This window comes from Mytilus californianus, unplaced genomic scaffold (genome assembly GCF_021869535.1).
Source record: "Mytilus californianus isolate M0D057914Y unplaced genomic scaffold, xbMytCali1.0.p SCAF_13, whole genome shotgun sequence".
Lineage (NCBI taxonomy): Eukaryota > Metazoa > Mollusca > Bivalvia > Mytilida > Mytilidae > Mytilus > Mytilus californianus.
Window position 1 is genome coordinate 31,760,803 of NW_026262615.1, and position 18,244 is coordinate 31,779,046.

Consider the following 18,244-nt stretch of genomic DNA (forward strand, 5'->3'; position numbering starts at 1 on the left):
CGTCATTGTGCCTGTTTTGATTTGGTGAGACAGACGACTGATTATAGGGTTAATTAGTATACAATAGTGATATCAATGTAATACATTGCCATTATACTTGTATATGCTTCAGTAGTTTTAGTGAACAAAATATGTAACATACAAGGAAAACTACTGAAAAGTTATTCAACTTCCTAAATGTGTCGTCATTTGTAAACATTACATCATAAACAACCAACTCTAAAAGCTTTAAACAACTTTTATGTATCACATCTACTTCATTGTTGTGTTACTGTTAGTTTTAAGAGGTAATGACAATGGCTGAAGACATGTTGTGGATTATCTTATTAGCTTGTGTTTTAGATATAAAATCTGTGATTGGTAAGTAACGAAAAAAATTTTTTACTATCAATTCAATATGATATTGTCAAAAATTCTCTTCGTATAAGAAATAAGCTGATGGCCTTTTTCTATGCTATTAAGGATTTAGATGAAATAGTGTAAAAACTCTTTTACATGTATTATTAAAACATTTTAAATTAATGCCCTCGTGAATGAGACGGGAATTTGACTATAATTCTTTACTATGTTTAATTCCAGGTTTTATTTTCCTGTTTACGAAAACTAACAGTTAGATACATACAAGTGTATAATTATAAATCAATGTCAATATATTCGATTTAAAAAAACTGAACAAGTGAAAACTATCTGTTGTGTGTGTCAACTACAAAAAGAATATTAATCATTTCTTTGTGTATTTTGTGTCGCTGCGTTATCTCACATCTTCTTGTTTAGTAATTAGCCAATCGAACGTTTATTTCTTTTCCTGTAATTGTTAATTTTGCTCCTAGATCCTGATGTATATCTGTATTGGTAAATCACAGTTGATAAAAAGGGTGATTAGTTTGCAGAGTAGAGATATGCCCATATTTTATTGACAACAGTTTTGTCTGATATTGAAGACAATTATTTAAATCTTTAAAAGCACATACATTTCATAGATTTTTGACGATTTATGAAGACCGAATGATGACCTTAAAATGTTTCACCTCTGTTGACGTTTGTCTGCAAGGCGTACTGAAATCCAGGTTTTTTTTGGCTGCTGTGTATACCCACTCCTTCCAACCTAATCGCATTTCATTCATGTACAAAACATAATCTCCACAAATTTACATATACTCTAAGATGCCGCTTTTAATCTACCAAACTAATTGGTCAAATTAATGTTAACAAATTACCTGCTGCTTTTATCTTTAACTTTTGCCTCTAACATAGACCATGGTATACATTGAAATAGATCAATATTTTAAAATAAACAAAAAGGTTTATGATAAAATATGTTATAAACTTTTACTGTCATTGCATAAAAGCATAGAAAGAAAGTATATTTTTATTTTTATTTTAGCACATAGTTTTCCATCTGATCGGGCTATTCACACAGACAGTAAAACATGGAAAGCTGCTTCTTTTAGATGTGGCAATAATGGATTAGAGTTTGACAAAAAGACGTTGAAGAATATTGCCATGCTGCAAGATAAGGAATTTTGGATTGGAATGGCTATTTACCGTATAAGTACATCATGGATTGAAATTCTAGGTACGAAACACGGGTAATTTTGATAGCAGAAATAAATTAATCATGATAAATTTCTAAATGATAATGTGTACAGTAGTAACATACAGAATATCAAACCAATGATATACATTTAGTTTTCACTTGACCTAATGATTTAACAAAATGTCAAACTATTGATAGCTTTAAAAAGATATTTGGGAATCCAAGCTCATACTTCCAATCATTCCGAAAATTACGTCTATTAATAAAACAGAATGTCATTATCATATTTGATTGCAATTGTACAAAAGACATTTACTTCTGCTGGAAACTCTGGACAACGGGAACTTTAATTTCTGGTTTAAATAAAACAAATTAGTGTAATAATTTCGTAACTTTTACTTTGAGTTCATTTGTACACTTGAATGTTGAAATCATGTACTTCTTTATTCAGACAGAATTGGATGGTATTCATTATTGTGTTGAATCATTATGTTGCCATCTACGTGTATTGTAAGTTAGTTTTGTTTTTCGATGATTGTCTTAATGACGTATATCCCAAACCAAACCAACACCCTTTATTGTGAATGAAGAACCTGAGCAGTTTGGGTGATGGTCATTCATTTATCACCTGTTGTCATCCTGTCAGTGTATGTATTTGTTTTCATATTGCTTTTAATGCGATAGGCAACTTTTTGATAACTTGGAATTAAGTTCCATAGTTCATTAACTAAACAAAAAGGATTCATTCGGAAATAAACAAGGGAATATATCTTAATAGTATATATACATATATAAACATATGAGATATACTCGGTATCTTAATAATAATCGGTTTAATTTTTTTAGGTATATTTGGGGTGGAGTTTAGAATTCATGGTCTATATTTTAAAAACATGTTTCAGCACACCCCTAACACTTACACTGTGAATTACTAAAAAAGATATAAGTGTCTTACGTCTTCAACGGAACAGCTTTTATGCAAATCGTTACGCCAAACGATAGTATTGAATGTTCAAGACGCGAAAATTGAAAATCACAGGACTATTGTATTCTTTTTTATTCTCATTTCTTTACCAAAGTTGTATTCATTTTTTATGTTTCATTCGTCAAATCATTGCATAATTTGCTATAAATCACGCACAGAAATGTTTCATGTTGCTAATGTTTGATTATGACGGTGTTAAGTTCAGTGTGTTTCAAACAGGTTTTTATTCAGTGCCAGACAGACAGGATACTTAGAACAGTCCTTCAATCGTATCATGCCAAAAACAATGTGAATCATATCAGTTCTTTGGTTACAGTGTAAGTATTAATTTACTTTAAATATGAATTTCCTGGTTACTTAATTTAATTTTTATATTTAATTCAATAACATTTGAATAAAATATAACAAAAAATGAAACAAACAAAAATCCAATGAAATATAAAAATTCAAAGTTTATAAATACCTAAAAGAATACAAACCAAAACTCAATTGCAAATCACTTTTAAACCTTCATATACGTATGTCTAATAGTTTATTCGTGCCGCCATAATTGATGGTGAACGGGATTAGTGTTCTTTTCCTATATTTTCAATTTTTCTTTCCTCGATTGTGATATTCTGTTGGCCCTTTCTAGTGGTATGTATATATCACTGTTGGGTCATAATGATGCACAGTTACATTATTTTATAGACTGAATTGAAACTAAATGTTTTGTCTCTTTTATTAATTTTCTACATTCAAATTCTGAATTTTTTGTTTTGGCATTACATTAAATCAATTATTGTTGAATTGTGTTTGACTTTTCCTTATGATCTCGTATTGGTTGATTTGGTGATAAGGGTGGGGGTTTGAGCGCTCAGAAAAATGTTTAACCCCGCCGCATTCTGTCTTAAGTCAGTAGCCTTATATCTCATTGGCAATCATACCACATCTCCTTACTTATTTCTATACCAAATAAGGTGCACCACCAATTCCCAATAACATATATTTGATTGTTTTGTTTATAACGGAGATAAACAGTCGATCGGTCATTCTGAAATTGTATACAACATTCTAACAAAACCAGGGTCAACCCACTATTTTTTTCTTAAAATGTCTTGCACCAAGTCAGGAAAATGGCCATTGTTATATTATAGTTCGTTTCTGTGTGTGTTACATTTTAATGTTGTGTTTCTGTTGTGTCGTAGTTCTCCTCTTATATTTGATGTGTTTCCCTCAGTTTTAGTTTGTAACCCGGATTTGTTTTGTTTTTTTCTCAATCGATTTTTGAATTTCGAACAGCGGTATACTACTGTTGCCTTTATTTCTATAACACAAAAGGCACTCTACAAAAACCTAAATTAAATATTGAAATTAAATACAGATATATCATCACGACAGTCTAAAGCTAATTTTAAGTTCAAAGATCAATAAAAAATGTCAAACAAGTTTAGTAATAGTTGGTTTAAAATCAAATGATTCAATTACAATATATATAAAACGAATGCATGCACACATGAGTACATGCAAATGAAAGACAGCTGTGTACACAGTGTCACATATGTTAGAAGCTTAATAAAAGAACACACTACCTTATCTCTTTCAGTTTCATAACTCTTATTGCAATTACATATCTTTGAATTTGTTTGATCAAATAAAGCGAAATGAATGCAGCAAATGAAAGATCATAAACAAATTTAACTCTGCCTCATTACGTATGTTTTTGTCTTTTAACAGAAAAGATCCCTATGCTTTCCTATTTGATTTTTTTCCACAATCTGAAATCCGTAATCTTTTTTAACTGTCTTTGTGGAACGTATTTTGCTCATTGTTGAAAGGGATATTTGATCACTTAAAGTTGTTCAAGTTTTTGTCCCTTGCTGTTTCATGGATAGTTGTCTAATTGACAATTATACTCATACCACATATCCTTAGCCTTATCTTTATATTCGTATTTTCGTCACATTAATATGTTCTCAGTTCTGTTGTTAGACTGATCTAACACATCTCAAATATCAGAATATATCTCAAAACTTAAACGGTCTTTTATGATTAATCATTTCGTAAAATTTTATCATTATTTTTTGTTTATCTCAGAATATCAATCTTTACTCTTTCTGGGTTATCCTAAACTTTAAGTACGACATTTCATTTAATTACAGGAGTCAACAAAGAAATGTTTTTGTCAACATAATAAAGATAATGAACGAAACTCCTACAATATAAGTGGTTGCATAGAAGAAAATGATTCGAACTATTCCTTCGTTTATAAAGGTATGTATCATTTATTGTTAAATGCGAATTTTAACATGGTCACATACACCTATTTAAAGACAATAACAATTGTATTACGTATAAATTATAAATGGAATATAAAGTCATATTAACCATATTGGTGTTTATAGAAAATAAGTAATTAATACTTGTTTTTAACTTTATTTAGACGATTTAGCCGTGGCGCTGTCAGTTTATGTTCGAATTATGAGGTTGAATATTCCTTCGACTCTCTTTAACTCATATACAGTTTGAAATCTATGATTAGCATTTATTCCAAAGCAAAATGAATCGAAGAACAGCCTAGTTTTAACATTTTGCTTTAGCTGTTGAACTGCTTGAATTTTGTACATTTTTCTTATAACTCATTTATATATATATTTTTTTATTTTTCCTCTCCGTGGATGCCTTGTTTTAACTCAGGCAAAGTTGATCTTAGACGGATTTGGCTATTTTTTAGGTTATTTTTGGTCATATAGCTCTTCAATTGTTTCGGTTTTCATAAATCCTTGGCTTTCAATTATTTGGCTTTGAGCTTTTCTGATGAAGGTAAATCCAGAAAAGCGCTTCGGACTCATGAAATTTATATGACGTGTTGTTTTCATTTGTAAATATTTATAATGCCCTAGAATTGTAATTTTTTTTTTAACATTTTACCATATATAGTATTTACCGGGCATGTTTCTAACAATGGCGATGGGGAATGTACGACTTTATTCTGTAAGACAGGAAGCAATGGATTGAAGTCAGCTAATTGTAATGATGATACAAATACAGCAAGAATCAGTAGATGTAGTAAATATTCTTTATTATTTGTATAAATTGATTTTTGCGATCACTATATATTATATGCTTAAGAAATTTAAATGTGCTTTAAATGACACCTACAACTTATGAGAAACAAAATCGGCACGAATTTAAACATTAGCGACATGTTCTCAACATGGATCTGCTCCTTTTTTTATATGATGAACTGCTATTGTAATAGAGTAAGTCTGAGTTGTTAATATTTTCAAGTTATTACTATTTCTATGATATGTGGTGTTTAAATATTCTACGATGGATTTTTCTTAAACTTCTATGAAAGACTTTTTATTCAATGTACTTTAACATTTTAATTTTAATGCTTGTTGTTATAAAGTTTTTACACGAACACAAACGAGACAGCCCTAAAGTAATGCGAAGGTGTCCATAGATATATTCTTCTTCAAATTATATCAACAGAAGCGGCAGTTTACCCTTGGCTCTTATTTGACCTCCAGTTTCTTAAATAACTGAAGTCGTATCAAACACGTGGAATTCAAACATTGTATCTATATATTTTTCTAAGGACTTATGCTGTCGAAAATAGGCTACTTATGATTTATCTGGCAAAGAGATTATTTGATTTAAAAGCTTAACGTAAATATCAAACTCAATTTATACACTTACATTGGCAACAGATGTTTATACATCTGTGCATAATTTGATTGCAATTCACCTTTTGACTTCAGTCCGGTAATATGTATTTCAAAATTATTTCAATTATTGCACTTAATTCTTTAAATTCATTTTACTAAAAATCTGTTAAAAATTAACGTTTACAAAATTTCCAACCAGAAACCTTCGATGAAACCTTTATGCACAGCCTGACTTTAAATCATGCCCATCAAATCCTATATTTATATACAATGTTAAACACAATTTTTTATCGTTTTACTTATATTTCTTCTAAGATGATGGATACAAAGTTGGATGGGGTAAACCGTATTTAACAAGCAAACAATTGTGCCTGGAAAGATTTCAGCTTTTACTTCCACCTGAGACTTATTGCCAAACGAACAATCATACATTCGAAGGGATCCCTTCATGGACAAACGTTTTTCGAGCCAAAACAGAGGCTAAGCTGATAAAAGGTAAAACAATAAATAATGTTATATTTTAGATCATGTTTTTTTTGTACTTTACCTTTAGCAAATATAAATAAATAAATAAATAAAAAAAATACATAACAAGAAACTTCGAAGTTTTGTAATCATTTGTTCTTGAAGTTAAAGGAAAGTTTGGAGGAGTTTTTCTCATTGTTTAAGGTTTAGTCTTCATAAGCATATTATTATAAGTATTTCACAATTCAGAAAAGTGTTTACTAATCAAATTATAACAACCACTTAAGGACAATTGTATGACATCACCATGGGATAAACTTATCAGTGTTACCAGGATTAAAATTCTGTACACACGGTGCGTGTTTCGTGTATAAAAGCCTCACCAGTGAGAGTGTAAAACATGGTTGCTTAGACCTGGTTTTATAGCTAGCTAAACCTCTAACTTGTATGACAGTCGCATATAATTTCATTAAGACATCTATAATGTGCCTATGAATGAAAGGCAACACATGATGAAGATACTCAATTTTTTTTTAAAATAAAACTTATAGAATTTGTCAGGTTTTCGTAAACATTCTTAACAAAACAATATTATCAAAAGAATAAAAACCCACATTTGTTATTCTTATTACAGATATTTTATATACTAGTATAGAATGGGAAATGGAAACGGGGAATATGTCAAAGAGACAACAACCTGTATATAAGGTATACTAGCTGAGCAAAATGGACGCCACACTAAGCTCTGAAACATACAAAGGTACCAAAGTGAAAGAAAGCACACCATATATTTATACCATATATGTATCGCGAAACAAACGTTTGTTTACACTAGGAACTAAAAGGAAATTTGGGTGAAAAATAAATTGATTTAATTAAAACTCAATTTTTAACATTCCTCAAATCAAACGTCCGATACCGATTCTAAATGTACACGACATGAGTTATTGTAGTATAGTGTATCATGTACGCTTTCTACTTAACATGGATAGTGATTGAATATATAATTATTGTTAACACATGTTTAATAGTATTTGTGAACTTTTGTAAGTTGTAATAACCTGTTTCCGATTCCGTTGTTATACTTTAGCTATCAGATAAGTTTAATCTCTACTTTATTAATACTTCTTTATGAATGCATATTTAATAAATACATATGATAAACCATAATTTTTTTTCAGCCGAAGCAGGTACAAAAGAACTGCTTTTTTGTTTAGTAGGCACGATAACAGAAAAAGGAGTGCTTCATATAACCAGACGAGCTTGTAATGACAAGTTACAGTTTGTGTGCAGAATAGGTAAATAAATCACGTATTATCTAGTTCATTTGTTCTTATATATAACACATTATGAAACCTTGTTGAGCCTGAGGTATAGTCTTCGGTAAAAAGAAACTCTTCAATTCAAGTAGGAATTAGTAATCACATGTTCATGAATTTATTTCATAAACGTTAATGTATGCATTTATGATAACAAGTTTCATAGCTTAGACGTTTTAACATATATGTGGTTCAGATTTCGATAAGGGATCATTATTTTCACAATTTAACGCACAAGGAACGAAGAGCCCTTTCTCATACTGCTTCACATAGCAGAAGTCCAATCTTAGTGTCATATAAATATGCATATATTTCCCTTTTAGAACCAATTGTGATTCACCATTTTCAAGGTACAGCTTCGTCAACAAAGCCGTAAAGATACCAGAAAAAGGTTCAAAAACAATTTTTTATAAAGGTTTCGCCTTTTTGTGCTTGGTTTATACTTTTTTAGAAGGGATCGTTTCCCTCGAATCACTATTTACATCTATGTGCATATGTGCATATTGGATAAATGATGAGAACAAAACGATATGTGGTGCATTCTTGCGAGTATCGCAACAATAGAAAGAGAAAAAAAGACTCTGATGAGTTGTAGCAACGACACAGTCGGTAGTATCGGTCGTGATAGTCCCATATAGCATGTGAAGTATTGATTTTGCTTCCGTTATAAGCGTCAGTGAAGTTGCTATACAATAAACTTTCACACGCGTAACGTATCCATTGATATATTTAAACATCATACGATGAGGCAAAACGTAAGATTCATACTAGGATATTGCCAATCGAGAAACTAAAATAGTCACGCGTTTTAGAGTAACAGATCTTCCACATGTGTCAATTCCAAGAAAAAGATCACGACATGAAGCCAACATTCTATTATTGTTCGTTCCTTTAATGTCATAGTCAACTATGGTGTATGAGATAGAAGCACGCGCTGAAAAGTGGGTCTTTGCATGATAAAACTTCTTCTTTATATCTGAGTGTGATATCAAAGAACACGGAAAGATGTTTAATGTTTGAATGATTGGTATAAGTTCTTTATGATATGAACTGTTATTGATCAATATGTCCAGCATTTATTTTACATAGTTTTAGGTTCATTTGTTGTTGGAATCAGTACTGTTAATCACAAAGTATGATTTTTCGTGACTCCAAGCAAGACATGTGTGTTTTTAATTTTTATAATTGAGGAAATCACGGTAAAATGAAGAGATTTATTCGATCTTTAAATTGAATTTGAAGCAACATGATTTTACTGATGTTCAAATCTCATAAGCCGAGTAACGAGACACAAATCAAGGTTAAAACAGAAACTGTGGAAAAAACTCCACTAAGTCAGAAGAAGATTTGATAACAGTAATTATTGAATTTCATCTTTCCATAAACAAATTCTCACATGTTTAAATAACAGATATATATTTTCCAAATTTATTATATTCACCTTTAATGTTTTAAACAAAATGGAGTATGCGGTATAAATATTGTAGTCAACAATCTTTTCAAAAAATGTGTCCACCATTCTTCTAGACAAAGCATCTACAATCTCCAGCCAAAGCGTAATTACAACAACGTCAATGGATAAAGATTCCAGCGCCAGTTTTGCTATAGGTACTTCCATTTACTTAAATTACCCATCTGATTTTGCCAGCTAGTTATTGTCTTTAGTATAACTGAGTTCTTTTTGTTTAACGTGTACAACATAGAACGTCTGATGGATTAACTTCTAATTATAGGCCTTATTAATGATCTAGTATTATTTGCAATTCAATGAATAAACATCTATAAGCACAATTATTTCGTGCATCTTATCTTATCATTTGAGAAGAATACAAACGACCAATTCCTCTCAGAAATAAGACCTTCAAGTCCTGGTATATATCAACAAAGTTTGATTTACCTATGATTGTATATGTAATGTCCTCATATGTGTTATAATTGTTGACTTTTCTTGTTAGGTTCAGTTGTTGGTGGCATTGCAGGTGCTATCACACTATTGGTTGTTTTGTTTGTGATGATTTTTTTGTAAAATAAGGTGATATTCTATATATGTGCTACTAGTATATTTAAGAATAGTGTTTTCATTTTCCTTAACATTTACTGTTATAAAAATAAATCTGAATTTGCTATTGGTAAATATAACAAATTTCTTAGTTATTCACTCAAACTTAATTATAACCTTGTGATTAACTAAAGCATATGTTGATGCACTATTGCACACGGATCTGTATCATTTTTAAACCACTGTCAACTGGAGTGCGTGTCTGGAAACTTCTTACTTTCCAAGGGTGTGTGGCGTTTTGTTGCTGGCTCCCTAATTATCAGTATGTTATTTTATAGAATTGTCGAATTCCTTCTTTTTTCGATCTTTTCTTTTTTTTTTATTTACAGTATTGTCTGTTTGTGTTCGACTTAAAGCTATTAATATCGCTTTTATATCTTATACCTGTTTTCACAGATAGATCTAACATTACATGTTATTTTTTAGGTCATGTGGATTTTTCAAAACGGCTTATACGGATAGGCAAGAAGTCCTCAACATAGTTCTATGAGCATTCACAAAATCCAGCAGTTAGAACAAGTGTGACGCCGACATCTAAAGAATCATATGGCTTAGCTTCAATCAATTCAACTAATACGTATGCAGTCGTCAACAAAATCAGAAAAACGGATTCAAAATTACAAAATTCGGATAAAAAACGTTTATTGAAACATCATACGGAGAATATGATCGATTAAATGGTGTATCGAAACGGCGAACAGATTCAAAAGAAAATTTATATGACGACAATGCAAGGAATCGTAACGAAAATGACCCAACTTACGACAATTCTAATTTTGGAGAAAGAAATCTTCAATTTGAAAACGATGTGTATGATCATACAGACACAGTATCGCAAGACGTAACTACGATTATTCATCAACTCTCAGATCAGAAACGAGAAATGAAAATGATGAAGTAGTCTAACAGCAACATTTAATTTCCAGAAAAGAATATAAGTAATGCAGTTCTGAGGAATACGAATATAATCATATGTTACGTCTTTTATTCATATAGTCTTGTTTGTTACCCTGATTTCAGTTGATGACTTACTTTATGTGTTTATCTCTGATCCATGCTTTAGTGATCGCTTCCTATCAAGCAGACATCAAACTTACAGTCATCTTAGATATTTCTTCGTCATCATAACTATGTTCAATCAATTTAGATAAAGAAATTTTAATAGTCATTATTCATTTTTTGTCCGTGGAGCACATATCAATACATAAGTTATTTGTAGATAAATTAAATAAAATAATCCAGATCGGTGTTTCAGATATCTAATGAATAGATAAAAGTGTCTATATTTACATTTCACCAATAAAAGAATTTTTTAATGCGAATAAACTGACATGCTTTGTTTTGTATACTTGTATGTAAATTTACCTAATGTACATTTAAATCGTATTCACAAAAAGTAGAGTTTTTTTTCAATACCAACATAATTCATGTCATTTCATTATTATTATTGAACGAAATGATAGAAAATAAAAAAGTTATACCACATACGGCTAATGCCATGTTGCTAATAAAAACTTAATGTTTTGAATTTTAACTTAAAAATTACGTATTAAACAGACATTTTACAGACATTTTCCTTATTATTAATATTTTATGTAAACACAATTTTAATTCAAAGTGATGTTAACAGAAAATTTACAGACGTTTTCCATATTATTAATATTCCATGTATACATACTCAGGCACTAAACTTGGAACCGTCTGTGGAATCAATCCAGTAAACACTCATTATAGATACCAGGTTTATAACTTTTTACGATAAGCGAACGGTTCGTCTATAAATTATTTCTAGGTACTGACGTTGTTTATCATCTTAACTACGTGTTATAGTAGTCTTTTTTTTGTCTTTGTATATTTTTAATCTTTATTGTTAAGTCCATTTTTGGTAATATACTTTTGACGTGGCTCGGTATTTATATATCCCGCCATTGTGTAATTGTGTTATGTACTTTTTGTATTCTCGTCTTTCATTTTTACTGATATACTTTGTCTATAGAGTGTCAATATGCAATTTTGTTTTTCCTTGTGGAAATAGTTATTTGTTTTATAGTGATTAAGATTACCCTAATTTTTGACATTTTTACTTATTACTTTTGTTTGCTTTGCTCACACATTGTTGTCAATATAATAAAATTCTATTCGTCTGTCATACAAGTGAGAGGTATAGCTAGCTATATAACCAGGCTTAATCAACCATTTTCTACATAAGGAAATGCCTGTACCAAGTCAGGAATATGAAAGTTATTTTCTATTCGTTTGATGTGTTTGAGCTTTTGATTTTGCCATTTGATAAAGGACTTTACGTTTTGAATTTGCCTTGGATTTTGATTTTTTTTTGTTATTTTAAGTTTGAGACTTAGACGCACTCAAATCAAATCAGTCTCAAGACATAATCAAATACGATTTTAAAGAACATTAAAAAGCTAAATGTTTGAAAAATGAGGTAATATTGCTAACGCCATCTGTGCCTTGGGGTAGATAATCCTTAATCTCATGAAGTATGCACATTATCTTAGTAACACGTAACGATCAGAAAAAGAGCAGCTAACAAAACTGACATCACGGTTATCAAGTACAGGGGAATTTGTTTTTCTTGTCATATCGATAGTAAAAGATAAGTTTACCTATACATTTCTAATTTATTGAATGTATAAAATCGCTTGGACGAAGCTAGTAGGATGTTGTTATTTATTTCAATTTTTATCTATGAGACAAAACGATTTCTTTAATAACTTATAACTATAGTTCATTAACCTAGAATTTCTAGATAACAACATTGGCATTACCGATGATTGTGTTCATGCAATTACGGAGATTGTGATTTAATTCCAGTTCAATCCGTTAAGCAAAAGTTCGGATCAGCTGCTTTTTCACAAATCAAAGTAATACCACAAGGTGGTGTAAAATATCTCTTCTAGGACGTTTATTAGATTTCATTGGTAACTTTTGATCTGGAATGCCAGCACAATACTGAACAGCGCGTTTGTTGTATCAACAAAATACAGTACAATAAGGTCCAGATAATGCGTCATAACTGACCCTAAACATACAGAGCCCTTAACAAAAAGGGTAGGTATAATCTGAATACTTTGTAAAATCAAAAGTGCAGGATGGCGTGTGACATAATGTTAGGAAGAGTGATTTGTAATAGAATATTATGAAATTATTCAGAAACTACAAAGGTTTCAATTCCCTCATGGAGGTCAACTTTAGAGAAAAATTGTAATACTGTTTGTGTCCTTTTTTGTCATAAAGCTCCTAAAGTTTTTTTCGTTTTTATTCATCCCAGACTTTCTAATGTTAAGGTCTGAGATTTCTAGAAGAAGGTAAATCTATAAAGCGCTTTGGACACACGAAACTTATATATTAAGCCCGAAACAACATCGTTTTTGTGTGTAAATCATATTACATAAACTGCTTAATAAATGAACTAGGTATTGACAATTCATTTGGAAACTCAACTTTACTTTACTTTCCGCTATAAAGATGATGTTCTCTCACTAAATAATTCAAAACTTGGTGACTATGTTGAACGCATCTATCCTATCGAACTTGAGATAATGGATACAACAGATACAGTTAAGTTTGCCTCATATCTTGACTTACATCTAGAAATTGACAATGAGTGTCGGTTGAAAACAAAACTTTACGACAAAGGAGTTTATTTTTAGCTTTCCAATTGTGAACTTTCCATTTCTATGTAGCAACATTCCAGCAGCGCCTGCATACGGAGTATATATCTCCCAGTTTATACGATATTCCAGGGCTTGTATTTCCTATCATGATTTCCTTGATAGAGGGTTGCTGCTCACAAGGAAGCTATTAAACCAAGGGTTCCAAGTGGTGAAGTTTAAATTATCCCTTCGTAAGTTTTAAGGACGCCATCACAAGTTGGTTTACCATTATGGAATAACGTTTTCACAGATAATAGTGGATATGTTCCTAATGTCGTAACCACAATCCCATCCCCTTTTTTCCGAATGTGACCTACCAATTTAGACATATTACCGGGTTTGTATTAATAAGAGCAACATGACGGGTGCCACATGTTGGGCAGGATCTGCTTACCCTTCCGGAGCACCTGCGATCACCCTAATTTTTTGGTGAGGTTCGTGTTGCTCAGTCTAGTTTTCTATGTTGTGTTTTGAGTACTATTGTTTGTCTGTTGGTCTTTTTCTTTTTTAGCCATGGCGTTGTCAGTTTTTTTTTTCGAGTTATGAGTTTGAATGTCCCTCTGGTATCTTTCGCCTCTCTTTTGTATAGTGTTGTTTGATTTCATTAGATAACCACCCACCAGACAACAGTGCATTCAAACTACAACGGAGATGTTATTTGTTTTTCGCAAGAAATGTTATACTATATATTCAGAAATTATTGCGAGGTTTCTATTAATGCGAATAATGCGACTGGATGAGTATCGTAGTAATAAGAACTCGCATTCTGATTCCGATACATATATCTGTATACCGATTTTCCCGAAACCGCAATAATTTATCTCGCATTTTTGTCCATTCCTCAAAAATCGCAAAAGTAAATTCACGCAATAATTTCTGAATTTACAGTACTGGTGATTTACAAGTTGTATAAGAATTTGTTAATTCAAACATACAGTTAGGCGTAATCAACTCAGAGCATATAATTTATTTTTTCCAGCCTGTTAATTTCTTTTAACAGACATATCCTTAAAAGATTTGACAATATTGTTCACTTTATAACGATATTACTATGCATAATATAGTCATAACTTGAACAAAAAACAATCTTTTTCGTGAAGAAGAAACAGGCAGCATTTAATTCTGCAAATGAACAATTTCGAATAAGTTTCATTTTGAGACACTTGAGGCCACAACTCAGAGTTTTCCTAGATATCGAAAAAAGAATAACACACTTGCAATTGCCTATAAAGCTCCAATAAAGGATAGAAAAAAAAACATTCAAACCACACCTAACACTTCATTGTAGATACTGTAACCCAACTTTTTTTCGCGGATACTTTATTTCGCGTTTAGCCCTTTCCAGCCCACTTCGCGGCGTGTAAACATACAAAGTAAATTTGAATAAATGTCAGCGAGGGAGCCTCCATGCATCAAAATAAAACATGCATCAACAAAAGGTTTACATAATGCTTATATATATATATATATGCTCAAGAAAATGCCATATATCAAGTTCTACGACTCATGATTAGATTTTGTTTAATAAGACACAGAGCCAACAACAATAGATTATTTGATAAAAAAAACAGGAAATCAACAAAACAAATAAAGATGCATAGAGAAAAATTTATATATCATATAATGACAGTTGTTTTTCATTCGTTTGAAGTGTTTAAGCTTTTGATTTTGCCATTTAATAAGGAACTTTCCGATTTGAATTTTTCTTGGAGTTCGGTATTTTTGTTATTTTACTTTTTTCTACAACTATTCTGACACTTACGCGAGGTGAACTGGGTTTTTTCCCCTAATTTCCCACTTTTTTAAACATGTATTGATGAAAATTCTCTCATGCTCTTATTTCCATTGATTATTCTTGCGTCATATATTGTTGAATTGATTTCAGCTTCACTATGTTTTTCGTCACTACTAAATACAGCGTTGATATAAGCATGTTTATACATCATTCGTAGATACATATGTAAATAATAAATGATTAAACAGCATAGCTGCATACTAACATTGTATCAAACTATCTATTTTATAGTATAGTGTGTTTATCGTGTCGCACTTAAGTCGTCTTAATCAGATACGACATATCTGTAAATCATAAACATGTGTGAATTATACCACATAATGCATATTTTTAAGCTTGATAACCAATGCTTGTAACCTTGTTTACAAGAGGACAATGCGTGTTGTTACGGCATTTCTATTGACGTCATTCTTTGCCAGCTTTTCATACAGTCACGGTAAGTTCAGGTATTACAAATCGAGTATGAAACGTTTACAATGTTGTCGGAGTATGAAAGTATGACTTTAATCCGTTCTGTAATGCTTTGTACAATGTTGTAAACTTGTTTGTCCTTCCGTCGTCTTTCCTTTTTATAAAGGTGCTATTATTTTCTATCGACTTCTGTGTGTTTCCTTTGTACATTGCATCTTCCACCTGTTTTTTAACCATTTTGCCATATCTACTTTGTTGAAGTTTTCGTAAGGCATGCATAATCCGAACAAAATTGTCATGGTAAACTATACAATGGTACGAAATTTCACGACTAATTTTTTACCATTAGAAAATGGGACAGTTTTCCTGGACTTGTTCATGTGAACTCATGCAACATAGTTGTGTTCAAAACTGGCTTAATTATTTAATCATTTAATTACATATTCCTTTTTTGGTAAATGTTATGAGTTTTGTATGCATCAATTGAGTATTTTCATTCGATGTTACCCCTTTTAGTTTTACTGTCCCCACGTGGACTGTTCACCTGGATGGAAGCATATAACACCTGTAAGGCCAACAGTGGATATCTGGCGTCTAAAATAAGCTACAAGTTAACAACCAATGCCACAAACTCGTCTTTGGTATGGACTGGAAAAGTTGAACTTCGGTCAAAATGGTTGCGAATTATTGGTAAGGATTGTAATTTAATGCAAAAACATAAACTGTGTTTATTTCATAATGTTTAAACGTCAAAGAAAAAGTGTATGATAATAAGGGAAGTTGTATAAAAGTATTCTTATGTTTTATTGGGGGACACGAAATCAATTCAGTCTTTTATTTGCAAATGTGAACACACGAAATCATAAGTTGAATATTTCATGTTCTCCAAGGGATCATAAATGGAATAAGGGATGGTTAGAGTGTATTCCACAAACGTTCTTAAGGAGCTTCAACATTGAGAGAACAATATGGCGGACTATGAAAAAAAATCCGATTTTCGTTCTTTTTCTTGACTTTTCGTAAAACATGTTAGGGAGCATTTGATAGTTCGTTGTTACAAACGAACCGTATTATAAGAAATAACACAAACATTACCATATGGGCTCATCAGATACCTCTTTCCTAACAGTAGTTGAAAATCTGACGCACATTTTGATGGTTGCCGATGTTAAGTATTTATTAATTAAATAAATAATGTTAGGTCAAACAAAAATATAAAATTTGTATCACAAACACTGTTTTGTGACAAAAATAGGATTTATTTAAATATGAATTGTGCACAAGACGACGAAACTACCCAAGATAAAATGGAATCAGAAAAAAAGTAAAACATAGGACAATATAAGATCAAGTCATGTCAGAAGCGTCGGTAGTAACAGTAAGGTGTATGAAAAAATCAGACTTATCCCAATGGCAGATTCGAAAATTTGTTATCCTTTGGCCAGGCTTCGGACAATAAAATGTTCCTTTCAAATAGGGAGTTGATTCTGAATCAGGTGCTGATGATGGCAAACTGACATCTGTACTTTATAAAATACTGTAATGCGTCAATTTTAGTAAAGGTAAAAATGTAGTCAAGCCGTATGGAAAATATGTATGCGATCGATGGGATTCACCACATCCGCCTTCTCAAAATGAAAATGCCAATTATTTAAACTTTTCATAAAAACTAATTAAAACAATTATATGAAAATTAGCAGGCTATAACTAGTAATCGATTCAAAGCTCAATTACGAAGTTGAAAAGCATTGAAACAAGTTACAAAAATGAGAGAAAACTGTTTAAGGACACCTAGTGTATTAAATGATCTTTACATTTTATCAAAAAATTATTTCACAGAATTCCCATGATCGTGATTAGTAGGGGATTGTATATTGATCTCGTCGAAAACAAATCCCACTTTTTTTGTCATTTGGTATTGTTGCAATGCACCTGTCATGCCTATGTCTGTAACACTAAAACGAAGAATTTTTTCAAATTAATTCCGATTTCAAAAGTGTTGCATTATAAACCATCATATTTGTTTTTCAAACTGCGTATTAAGTTTTGAATTTTTAAATACTTTGACCTCGAGCTTCACTGAAGAGACAAATATTGTCGAAATGCGCTTCTGGTACAGAAAAATTAATACTGTTAATGTTATTATCATACATGTATATATACACACACTGTCAAACCGTTGAAATTCGTAAAATATGTTTAAGGTTGTTATTACTTTAATGATACAAGAAGAAATATCCTCCATGTACCAACAATAGAAAACTGTGAAATTGAGTGTAGTCGGTACAGATATTTTACCTACAGGGTAAGTAGTAAAAAAATATGCATAGACCAATGTTTATTTTC

The 18,244-nt window shown here is 31.1% G+C and overlaps 1 protein-coding gene across 1 annotated transcript in view; it reads left to right on the forward strand.

Moving 5' to 3' along the window:
* The first annotated feature begins 296 nt into the window (after positions 1-296).
* LOC127723923 (uncharacterized) overlaps positions 297-18,244 on the forward strand; it is a 34,993-nt gene continuing 17,045 nt past the window's right edge. The window contains exons 1-8 of the mRNA XM_052230639.1: positions 297-360; positions 1,385-1,589; positions 2,782-2,839; positions 4,664-4,775; positions 5,442-5,570; positions 6,491-6,670; positions 7,822-7,938; positions 9,487-9,567. Coding sequence (XP_052086599.1) covers positions 297-360; positions 1,385-1,589; positions 2,782-2,839; positions 4,664-4,775; positions 5,442-5,570; positions 6,491-6,670; positions 7,822-7,938; positions 9,487-9,567 — 946 coding nt within the window. The remainder of the gene's footprint in view (positions 361-1,384; positions 1,590-2,781; positions 2,840-4,663; positions 4,776-5,441; positions 5,571-6,490; positions 6,671-7,821; positions 7,939-9,486; positions 9,568-18,244) is intronic.